Source organism: Oratosquilla oratoria, chromosome 13 (assembly GCF_046742065.1).
Source record: "Oratosquilla oratoria isolate Oo_2021 chromosome 13, ASM4674206v1, whole genome shotgun sequence".
NCBI classification, from domain to species: domain Eukaryota; kingdom Metazoa; phylum Arthropoda; class Malacostraca; order Stomatopoda; family Squillidae; genus Oratosquilla; species Oratosquilla oratoria.
In genome coordinates, this window is record NC_134789.1 from 19,569,552 (window position 1) to 19,582,008 (window position 12,457).

At 38.5% G+C, this 12,457-nt stretch overlaps 1 protein-coding gene across 5 annotated transcripts in view; it reads left to right on the forward strand.

The window, feature by feature from the left end:
• The window catches only part of LOC143032334 (uncharacterized), a 173,955-nt gene that overhangs the window by 61,942 nt on the left and 99,556 nt on the right, over positions 1-12,457 (forward strand). For all 5 annotated transcript variants that reach the window (XM_076196894.1, XM_076196890.1, XM_076196891.1 and 2 more), the window contains exons 4-5: positions 7,151-7,320; positions 11,905-12,301. In XM_076196894.1, the coding sequence (XP_076053009.1) occupies positions 7,151-7,320; positions 11,905-12,301 (567 nt within the window). The remainder of the gene's footprint in view (positions 1-7,150; positions 7,321-11,904; positions 12,302-12,457) is intronic.

Below are 12,457 nucleotides of genomic sequence, written 5' to 3' on the forward strand. Positions count from 1 at the left end.
CATGTTCTTCCTTGTCGGAATCCAAATTGTGTTGGATTCAGCATATTTTTTTTTTTTTTCTAGATATTTAACACATCTACTTTTGATAACTTTTTCTCATATTTTTGCTCTTGTGCTTGTAAGGGAGACCTGTCTATAATTAGTTGGATTTTTCTTGTCCCCCTCCTTTATATATTAGTACAATTTTTGCATTTTTCCAGTCCAGTGGTACCTTTCCTTCTTTGAGTGGATAATCAGTTATCAAAGGATTACAAAGGCGGAGCATGCCGACAGGAGAACTTTTGGTCCATATCTAGGTTGGATGCGAAAACAAAATCATAGTAATAATAAATGAATAAATAAAAACTATAATAATGTAAATAAGAAATAAAATACAAATGAACGCATAGGTATAGTTAAATAATAAACAGGTAAATAGAAAATAATAATAAATTGACAGATAACTAATAATAAATGAGAATCAAACAGACAAATGATAACAAAACAAAAACAAATGATATAAAATAAATGATAATCATTACAGTATCTTGCTTAGGTGTTTATCTAAATGATTATTAAATCTTCGAACTACATTGCACTGCCTCTGCAGGAAGTTTATTCCATTCATTAACTACATGGTTGGCGAAGTTGTTTCTACCCACTTCCAAATTGAATCTATTTCTGGACAGTTTGAGACCATTGTTTCTTGTCTGATTATCATTCTTGTATATTTTGTATTCAAAGGATTACAAAGGCGGAGCATGCCAACAGGAGACCTTTTGATCCATATCTAGGTCGGATGCGAAGAAAAAATCACACTAATAATAATAAAATAATAAATAAAAACTATGACAATGCAAATAACAAATAAAATACACAAATAAATGCATAGGTATAGTTAAATAATAAATAAACAGGTGAATAGTAAATAATAATAAATTGACATATAAGTAATAATAAATAAAAATCAGACAGACAAATGATATCAAAACAAAAACAAAAAATATAAGATAAATTATACTCGTAATCATTACAGCATCTTACTTTGGTATTTATCTAAATGATTCTTAAAGCTTCGAACTGAACTACATTGCACTACCTGTGCAGGAAGTTTATTCCATTCATTAACTACACGGTTGGCAAAGTTGTTTCTACCTACTTCCAAATTGAATCTATTTCCGGAGAGTTTAAGACCATTGTTTCTTGTCTGATTCTCATTCAATGTAAAAATTTGGTCACTTTTGATGTTGTCAATTCCCTTTAGAATTTTAAAGACCTGTATCAAGTCACCTCTGAGTCTACGCTTTTTTAGGGAAAACAGATTCATATGTTTTAGTCGATTTTCGTATGATTTATTTTTGATATTTGGAATCAGTTTTGTGGCTCCCCATTGTACTCTTTCCAATCTGTCAATGTCTTTAATGTCTTGTATATATCAACTCATCTATGCATTTTTTAATATCCAGTTTGCAATTCTATCTGGACCGTGTGATTTTATGACATTAAAATTTTGTTTTTGGTCTCTAATTTCCTTCCGTGTCAGTTATTTCTTTCATTGGGGTGTATCTTTCTGTATTTCCTTCCAGTTTTGTGTACTTTCAGTTGTGAATACAGATTTAAAATGTTCATAATTTCAACCATTTCTACATCTATATATTCATTATTCCATTGGCACAGTTTTACTGTTTCTTGTTTATCTTTTAGTTTACCATTCACATACAGTAAGTCCTTGTTATACGGTACATATGTGTTCCTGAAAACCTTACTGCAAATTGAAATTACCATATACCAAACCCATTGTAACATGTAATAATAGGATATGGTAGACGTACCTTCTCCCAGCTCTTTCCTCTTCAAAACACAAGCGGATACTGTATCTATGAATTTTTCTTACTGTTGATAGAATCGAGGGTAGTAATAACCGGATAAAGAATTACCGTATAAAGAGGACCCAATGTACCTGTAAAATAGTTAAGTTTTTCCTTGCATTTTTTATTAGGTCCTTTTCATAGTTTCTATTTTCATCTCTGTATTTCTACATGTTCATATCTTAGTTTGATGTATGTTTGCCACTTACTCGTTTTTGTTATCTTTTTTCCATCTTTTCCAAGCTTTGTCTCTTCTATCTTTAGCCTCACTACATTTTTTGTTGTACCAGCAGTTAATGTACACCCTTGTTGCTTCAATTTGGTACGTATTTGTTTATTCCCTCATTGTAAATTTCTTTTAATATATTCCATTTCTCTTCCATCTCTGTTTCTTCATTTAACCCCTTCCATACGGTGCCGCACACGTAGGCGTCATGAGGAGCAAATGGATTCGCGACGCTGCCATATCGGCGTCTTGATTATATTTATTGTAGTCGCCCCTGTGTTTTTACATTCTCTCAAATGTGCCCTGAATCCCATTCTCTGTGGTTTTCAAAATTCGCAGGTGAAAGAGAGAACGATCGATATAAGCGGTGACTATATTTTATGATGCCAGTATTATTATGACACGTCGTACGGCTGGCATTGGCTGCTGCCCGCGAGATTTAAGTTCCGTACTGAAGTGGTTAAGAAGTTTTCCCAATTTGCATTTTCAAAGAATTTTTTGAGTTTCTCAAAATCTGTTTTGTTGTACATTAGTCTTTCTTTTCTGTTTCTTATTTATTCTCAAATCAAATTGTTCTTTTAGTTCAAACTTTATTAGTAAGTGGTCACTCTTCCCAATTGGTGTCTTGTAATCTATTCTGTCCACAATTTCAGGTTCTGACATAAGTATAAATCTAGTCTTGATGGTTCCTCATTCTATGTCTGGTATTTTCCTTTACTCATTGAGTCATTGTGTATTCAGTGGTCATATCCAGTAGTATATTTCCCTAGAGGTCTTCTTCCCATCATATTTCTTTTGAGTTAAAGGCACCTATAATTCCTATATTTCCTTTCAGTAAATCAGTCATTCTTTGTGTCTTCCAACATTTTGGAATGATCACTCTCTGTCCAAGACTGTTTTATGGGGTACATATATTACTACAAATTTTCTACTTCTCATGTCAATTTCCAACTTTTATCATAATCAATTCCACATTATTTTTTCCTTCTGTAATCTTGGTCACATTAAACTTTTCTTAGTCAAAAACATGACTCCATCCTGTTTCTCCTTTCCATTTTTCATCCAATGGTCGTATAAACCTTGTCTCACAGTGTTTGGGGGTAGAGGTATTTTTTACTTCATCTTCACAATTCCCATTATGTCTGTTTTTTCTAATGCCAGATAGTCATTTAATTTGTTCAGTCCTTAAATCATGCCATTTGGTATATGCTATTTTTAATTCTTTCCTTTCTCAGCCTTTTCTGTCTATTATGTTTCCTTTTTTTTTTTTTTTTTTAATAAATCATTTTCTCAGGTCCAGCACTCTCCCAAAAAACTAATTCTTTTCAGTCTTTGTTCTTTTTTTAATTTTTTCGTTTGCTTCACTTCTAAGTGCCTTTTCTTTCTCTTTTTCCTCATTACTCATTCTTTTTTATCCATACATTTTTGTAATTTTACCTATTTGCTAGTTTTGTTGTTTTTGATTGTACTTCTATCATTCGAGACCATAGTTTGATTTTTAATGGCATATATTGTTTTTCTTTAGAATATTTTCCCATCCAATGCACTTCCTTAATTTCATCGTCCATATCCTGTCCCTCCTCTTGTATCTCCTTTGGAATTGCTTTAGTAATTTCATTCTCAACTTTTTCTCTTTGATATCTAGGTACATTATGTTTTTCTCTAATACCATAAACTACAGTACACTTTTTTTTATCCACTGTGTCTCTGACCCAATTCTCTTTTTCCTTAATTATTTTGATTACTATTTCTTAGGCATTTTCTTCCACTTGTACTATTTCCTTGAAAGTTAACTTTTGATTTTCCTGTTCCACTTTCCATTGTTTTTTCACTTCTTAGAGATCTGTCTCCTTAATTATTTCTCCTACCACTTGTATTTGTTCTTTCACTTTTTTCAAGGCCTTGTTTTTGTTTTTATACTTATTTTTCATTCTTTCATTTTCATTTCTGATCATATTTAATTCTTTTTTCAGATCATCAAGCTCCTTGTTGTTCTCATCATTAGCTCTTTTAAGTTATTTCTTTGTGCATTGCTTTGTACTCACTTTTCAATTCTATTAGTTCATCCAACAAATCGGTAATATCCCTATTTCTTAAAATATTTTTGTACCTAGGTTATCTAACTCCACACCTCTACCTGATTATCCACCTCATGCAAACCCAGGAAAAGTATAATTATCCTACCTATGGTATTTTGGGGTTTCATACAGAATTTTTTAGGAATTACTCCCAGTGGCAATACCACTTTAATTTTTCCTTCTTTCACTTTTGTCTTCCTCCATTTTATGTATTTAGCACTAATTTGTATAATAATTATTCCATTTCAGTCACTCAATTTGCATAACCCCCTTTGCGTACATAAATACTAGTGTTATTTTAAAATATCTTAGCGATGAAGCGCTGCCCAGCACAGCGGAGCTCTTTCCAGATGTCTGACTCCGACTGCTGACTACATGTACAGGGCAGCAACATGGAACATAAGAGAGGAGGAGTTTGAGATGAGGTGCCTGAGAACTATGGTAGGGGTAACTAGGTTAGATAGAATGAGAAATGAGGTGAGGAAGAGAATGGGGATGGAAAGGGAGTTGGGAGATAGGGTTGATGAAAGAGTATTGGGATGGTTTGGACACATGGAAAGAATGAGTGAAGATTTTTAAAAAAGATATGGAAGGCAGAGGTGGAAGGAGTGAACATGAGGGGGCGACCAAGGATGAGATGGATGGATGGGGTAAAAGGGGCATTGGGAAAGAGGAGAATGTTTGTTGAGGAAGGATGGGAGAGGACAGAAGATAGGGGTGAATGGAGAATGGTTGTGTATGGATGGTGATGTGATGCATGAATGGGAGTGGGTGGGGGATGGGGGTGAGGGAGTATGTGTGAGAAATAATTTGACACAGTCTGAAGTGATTTCTCCCCGTCTTCTCCATTTCTACATGAGGGGATGGAGAGGGGGGGACATCAATTTAATGAAGTGGCCTTGCTGTGGATGTGCTGTGTCTTGCAACTTCTGACCCAGGGCAGTGGGCAAGATGCAGGGATGACCCATCATCCAGGAGGAGCCAAGTTAAGAGGGAGGGAGGGGAATGGATGGGAGGGGAGTATGGTGGGGATGGAATAGATGGGAATGGTTTTTATGCCTTTGTTTTTTAGCTACCTCTCTTGTAAGGGAAAAAGCCTTTGGTATATTTATGTGTGTGTGTGTATATATATATATATATATATATATATATATATATACATGTACACACATTTTAGCAACCACAATGCACTTTAATTCTAAGCTATCAACATCGGGAGACCCAGTGGAGGCCGACATGCAGAAATTGAAATGCGGTCCTGCCAAGGACTTGAACCCAGCAATCACATGACAAGTGCTGTAGTAACTTACCAACTACACTATCAAGAGAGATATAAGTTGAGCGCAACCTTTCTTATATATTTGTATGCTCAAGCTACATACGCATACATGAAATATTGCGTTCAACCCATCTCCACTATAATAGTAAAATTGGAAGTATACAAACACGGGAAAGTATTGTACAAATACTTTCCTGCGTTTGTATACTTCCAGTCGTACTATCATAGTGGAGAGGGTTGAACATAAAATTTCATGTATGTGTAACTCGAGCATACAAATATATAAGAAAAGTTGTGCTCAACTTATATCTTGATAGTGTAGTTGGTAAGTTACTACAGCACTTGTCATGTGATTGCTGGGTTCAAGTCCTTGGCAGTACCTCATTTCAATTTCTGCATGTTGGCCTCCATAGGTCTCCCAATGTTGATGGCTTAGAATTAAAGTGCATTGTAGTTGTTAACCCCTTCCGTACGGTGCCACCTACATAGGCGGCATGAGGAGCAAGTGGATACGCAAGGCTGCCATTTCGGCGTCTTGATTATATTTATTGTAGTTGCCCCTACATAATGACATACTCTAAACTGTCTTCATCACATTTTCTATGGTTATCAAAATTCACGGGTGAAAGAGAGAACGATCGATATAAGCGGTGACTATTTTTTATGATGCGAGTATTATCACGAAACAACATATGTCTGGCAGCTAATGCTGCCCGCGAGATTTTGGCCCGTAGTGAAGTGGTTAAAATGTATCTCTAATCATTGGGACCCATTCAGTGTTGAACAAATACTTTCTCGCGTTTGTATACTTCCAATTGTACTATCATAGTGGAGATGGGTTGAACACAAAATTTAATGTATGTGTATGTCACTCAAGCATACAAATATATACGAAAAGTTGCGCTCAACTTATCTCTCTCTTGATAGCGTAGTTGGTAAGTTACTACGGCACTTGTCATGTGATTGCTGGGTTCGAGTCCTTGGCAGTACCGCATTTCAATTTCTGCATGTGGCCTCCATTGGGCCTCCCGATGTTGATGGTTTAGAATTAAAGTGCATTATGGTTATTAAAATGTATCTCTGATCACTGGGACTCATTCAGTATTGTACAAATACTTTCCCGTGTTTGTATACTTCCAATTGTATTATCATAGTGGAGATGGGTTGAACGCAAAATTTCATGTATGTGTATGTAACTCGAGCATACAAATATATAAGAAAAGTTGTGCTCAATTTATATCTCTCTTGATAGTGTAGTTGGTAAGTTACTATGTCACTTGTCATGTGATTGCTGGGTTTGAGTCCTTGGCAGCTCCTCATTTCAATTTCTGTATGTCGGCCTCCATTGGGTCTGCCGATGTTGATGGCTTAGAATTAAAGTGCATTGTGGTTGTTAAGATGTATCTCTAATCACTGGGACCCATTTAGTGTTGTGTGTGTATATATATATATATATATATATATATATATATATATATATATATATATATATATATATATATATATATATATATATATATATATATATATACACACACATATATTTTTATCATTAATCAAATGAGAGATAAAAAGAAGAAATAATGTTTGTCATACCCCAAGAATAGAAACTGTTATAAATAATAGTAAATGAATAAATAAATATTGTATTAATTGCATAATGTTACTTGTCTTACCTTCAAGTAATGCATGATGGCCTTGTTTGTTTCCCTGTTTACAGACAGTTTGAATGGAAATGTGACTGTGGTGCAACCAAATGTCACCATGATGAATCCTGGCCACATATCAACTACAAATCTAACCAACCTGACTGCAGTTATATATGACCCAGACCACTGGATAATGGACCGGACAGAGATGATAAGTTTCTACTGGGTCATTAATGACAAAGTAAGTACTGTACATTTAATGACTGAAATTTTAGGGATCTGGTTGGAAATCTCCCAGACCCTTATATGCCTTGATCTCTCGTTGGATAATTTTACAGAGTGCAGGATACCCAGTCCCATCACTCCATTCCATTGTGATGCCTTTTATGACTTGCATGGAAAACATGGTGGTAGAATTCTTTCCTCCCCAGACCATAGTGGACATGTACAAGAAGAGAGGGGGCATCAAGTTGGAAGGAAATCTAAGGAGAGAGGCTGGAGGAAATTGATAGTTTAATGTTTGGGGTTGCATGTGGCAGGAAATGGAAGAGTGTTAACTTTAGATTGAGAGAAGCAAGTAAACGTCGTTGGGGATTGAAAAGTGGCTTTAAAAGTAGGCATCTGGAAATAGATACAAACAAAAGATTATATGAATGGGTGATTGTGTCCACAACACTGTAAGTGGTGGAGACATATTTTCATTGTGATATACATACATATACCAAGGCTTTTTCCCCCTTACAAGGGGGGTAGCCAAAAAGAAAAAGGCACAAAATCATTCCCACCCATTCCATCCCTGAATACACTCCACACCCCTCCACCCTCTCTCTCATCTTAGCACCTCCTGACTGCATCTTGTCCACTGCCCTGGGTCAGAAGCAGTGTCGTAAGACACAGCACATCCACAGCAAGGCCGCTTCATTAAATCGGCGACCCCCCCTCTCCGTCCCCCCCTTTGCATAAAAGGAGAGGACGGGAAATCCCTTCGGGCTGCGTCAAAATTTGCTCACACATACTACCTCACCCCCCCCCATCCCCCCGCCCATTCCACCTCATGCAATCACAACATCATCCATATACAACCATTCTCCATTCACCCCTGTCTTCTGTCCTCTCCCGTCCTTCCTCAACAGACATTCCCCTCTTCCCCAAAGCCCCCTTCACCCCATCCATCCATCTCATCCTAGGACGTCCCCTCATGTTCATTCCCTCCACATCTGCCTTCCACACCTCTTTTACTAGTCTTTCTTCACTCATTCTTTCCATGTGTCCAAACCATCCTAATATTCTTTCATCAACCCTATCTCCCAGCTCCTTTTCCACCCCTGTTCTCCTCCTCACCTCATTTCTCTCTCTATCTAGCTTAGTAACCCCCATCATACTTCTCAGGCACCTCATCTCAAACACATTCAAACTCCTTCTCCTTCTCTTAAGTTCCATGTTTCTGCCCCATTCAGTGCTGTTGGCACAATCACTCCTTCATACAGTCTCCTCTTAGCATCCATTCCCAAATGTCTATTCCTCATTACACTCTTTAATCCACCAAGGCATTTACTCGCTTCTCTCAATCTACATTCTATCCCCACTTTCACTCCACCTTTCCCTGCCACATTTGCACCCAAGTATCTAAAACTATCCACTTCCTCCAGTCGCTCTCCCTTAATGCGCACTTCCAGTCTACTGCCACTTTCACCCCTTGTACATCTCATCACCTTACTTTTACCCACATTTATCTTTAGCTTTCTTCTATCACATACTCTCCCAAACTCTGCCACCAACTTCCTCAATCCCTCTTCCGATCCTGCCACAAGCGCAGTGTCGTCCGCAAACAACAGCTGGCTCACCTCCCACTTTTCTCCATTTTCTTTAACCATCTCCAATCCCTTGCCCACCACCCTTGCATTTACCTCTCGCACCACCCCATCCATGTATAAGTTGAACAGCCAGGGTGACATAACGCATCCTTGACGAAGTCCCACCTTTACCTCAAACCACTCACTCTCTCCATTTCCAATCCTGACACAAGCTCTACCACTCTCATAAAAACTCTTGACAGCTCCCAGAAGCTTTCCTCCTATCCCGTATATCTGCATAACCTCCCACAGTGCCTTTCTGTCTACCCTATCATAAGCCTTTTCCAGATCCATAAAAGCCCAAAAAACATCCTTCCCCTTTCCTATAGCTTTCTCACATATCTGTCTTACCACAAAGATCTGATCTACACAACCTCTACCTGTCCTAAATCCACACTGTTCCTCACCAATTACTCTCTCTGTTTCTCTCCTAATCCTCTCAATCAAGATCCTCCCATAAGCCTTCCCAACTACACTCAACAAGCTAATCACTCTGAAACTACTACATTCACACTTGTCCCCTTTTCCCTTGTAAAGAGGAACTATACAGGCACTCCTCCAGTCCTCCGGCACTCTACCCTCTCTCCAACAAACATTAAATAACCTCACCAACCAGTTCACCATCACTGTACCTCCCTATTTCAGACATTCCGCATGGCATCCATCCAGACCAGGTGCCTTACCTGCTTTCATCATCTTAACAACTGCCTTCACCTCATCCTTCCTTATTTCTCCTCCATTCTCCTCATTCATCACTCTCATTTTCTTCGCATTTCCCACTGCAGCAATCTTTCCTTCCCTATCCTCCTTCACATTTAGCAACTCCCTAAAATATTCTGCCCATCTTCCCCTTACTGCCTTCTCTTCCATTATCATCTCTCCATCTGCCCCTTTTACCTTTTCTTCTCTACTTGATTCGCCTCCTCTTCCTCTTAATTTCTTTCCAAAACATCTTTTTATTACTTTCAAAATTTTCTGTCAAACTCTTACCCCATTTCACATCTGCTCTCCTCTTTGCAACCTTTACCTTTTGCTTTACTTCTCTTTTCTTTTCTTTGTACCTCTCATATGACTCCCTCGTCCTATTTTGTAACCAATCTATGAAAGCTTGCTTCTTCTCTTCTACAACCTTCTTTGTTTCCTCATCCCACCATTCACTACCCTTTCTTCTATTTCCCCCTGTCCTTCTTGTTCCACACACCATCCTTGCACACTTTGTGACTCCCTCCTTGAACCATCCCCATTCCTCCTCCACACCCAGCTCTACTCTACCCTTTACTCCCTCCCACTCCTCCTTCAGCTTCTTTCCGTACTCCTTCTCCTTTTCCTTCTCATTCAAGGAGTTCACTCTAAGAACCTCCCTACCTTTTGTCCCTTTCCTCTTCCTCCATCTATCCTCCACTTTCAACTTACCTTCCACCAAAAAATGATCTGATATTCCCCCACCCTCTCCCCTTAGCACATGTACATCCTTTACTCTTCCTATCTTAATCCTATTTACCACTACATAATCCATTAGCGCTCTGTCTACCACCCTTCCCTCCACCACCCTCTCCCATGTGTACTTATGCTTGACTTTCTTCCGAACACTGTATTTGCTATCATCAACTCTCTTTCTAAACACATTTCCACCATTAACTCTCCACTACGATTCTTTCCTGGAACTCCACATTTCCCAACCACTCCGTCGATTGGACCATTTCCCACCCTAGCATTAAGGTCTCCCAGTACTATCACATTGACATTTCTTCCCAAATCCTCTATGCACTCATTTAGATCTATCCAAAAGGCCTCCCTTTCTTCTACACACTTCTCACTGCCAGGCCCATATGCACTTACAAAAACCCACATCTCCTTCCCCAGTTTCACCTTCATCCACATTATCCTTGAGGAAACCTCCTTCCACTCCACTACCCGTTTACCTATCTCTTCACTTACTAGAATAGCCACCCCTTCCCTCCCTCGCCCTCTCTTCACTCCCGATAACCTCCCACTTACACTCCCAAACATACACTCACCCTTCCCTTTCAACTTAGTTTCACTCAAAGCCAACACATCCATCTTTCTTCTCACAAACATACTACCTATCTCTTCCCTTTTACTCTCATCTGTACCACATCCACGCACATTAAAAGACCCAAACCTTAGGGTGCTGGTCCGAGGCCCTCCAGCCCCTCTTATGCCTTTTCTTATTCTTTTAGGAATTTCCCCTGTGGTAGTACAAGGAGAAGGATGCCTAGTCCCAATCCCCGTCCCTTTCTTCTCGCCTCTTACGATCCAAGTGGGAATACTTGGTGGCAGTATTCTTTTCCCCCACCACAGGGAATTCCCCCATCACAGAAAAGGAATACTCAGAGAAATGGTACAGGACAGCAACAAGGGGTTGGAGAACAGCGTAACGGAGGGACAGTCGTAGTATAAAAGTGTCATCATTTCTCTATGAACAGAGTTTTCCTCTATCATAGACAAAATGATGTGTGGCTCTGGTCCGTAGGGGCGCCCCATATAGACCCCAAAGTATCAACTGCATGCTACTTTGCCACAATAAAAAGCAGCCAATACCCCAGACGGGGTATATATATGTAGCATAAAGTTATTTATAGTTTTAATTTAGGATTTAGGCTGTTGAAGGAGTTCATGCATCTTTACATGAAACTATTTCTTGGAAGAGGAGGAGGGAGAGCAGAATGTGATGAAGGGGAAGGAAATAAGGAGGAAGTGGAATTGAAGTTGAAGATGAAAAATGTTAGAAGAAGTAGTGAGAAAAGCTATAATATTGTGTTAAGAGGGATAAGAAAACTAGTCCTATCATCCCCAGCCATGTAGTCGTTATTAGGTTGGTGATGCACTCCCATGGATAGGTCTACTGTTGATGGAAATAAGTAAACAAACATGCACACATGATATATTATCAATCAGTTTTTTGTTGTTAAAGTTGTATATTATCTGATGGTAATTTCCCAATAATCCAGGTATACGGTCCTTGTTCAACACCATCTTTAGTCATCAACATCACCAGACCAGGAGACTACAGCATTGTTTCCAACGTTGTGGCATACATCACTGATCACATAGTGACCACAACAACCTCAACTACAACCACAACTACAACTACCACAACTACAACTACCACAACAACACCAGCTCCTACACCTAAGAATACCACCACCACTTCCACTACTACCACAACTACTACCACTCCAACTACAACCACTCCAACAACTACAACAACGCCAAAACCACAGCCTCCGCACCCAAAAGTTTGGGAATGTGATGGTTGGTTTCCACACAATTCGTATTCTCGCACTGGGTTAACAGGAAAACGAATACCAAAACTTGGGTATTTCCGCACTCACTTTTTAGCAGATGGTAAGTGCTAATTATTATTACATATTTACTTATTAGTTTTAATTTTTTATTTTTTCAATCTTTTATACACAGTTGAACCTTGGGTAATGAATATTCTATTTGACAAAGAAAAAAGTTAATGAACAAGTTATGTGAGCAATTTTTGTCTGTTAACAA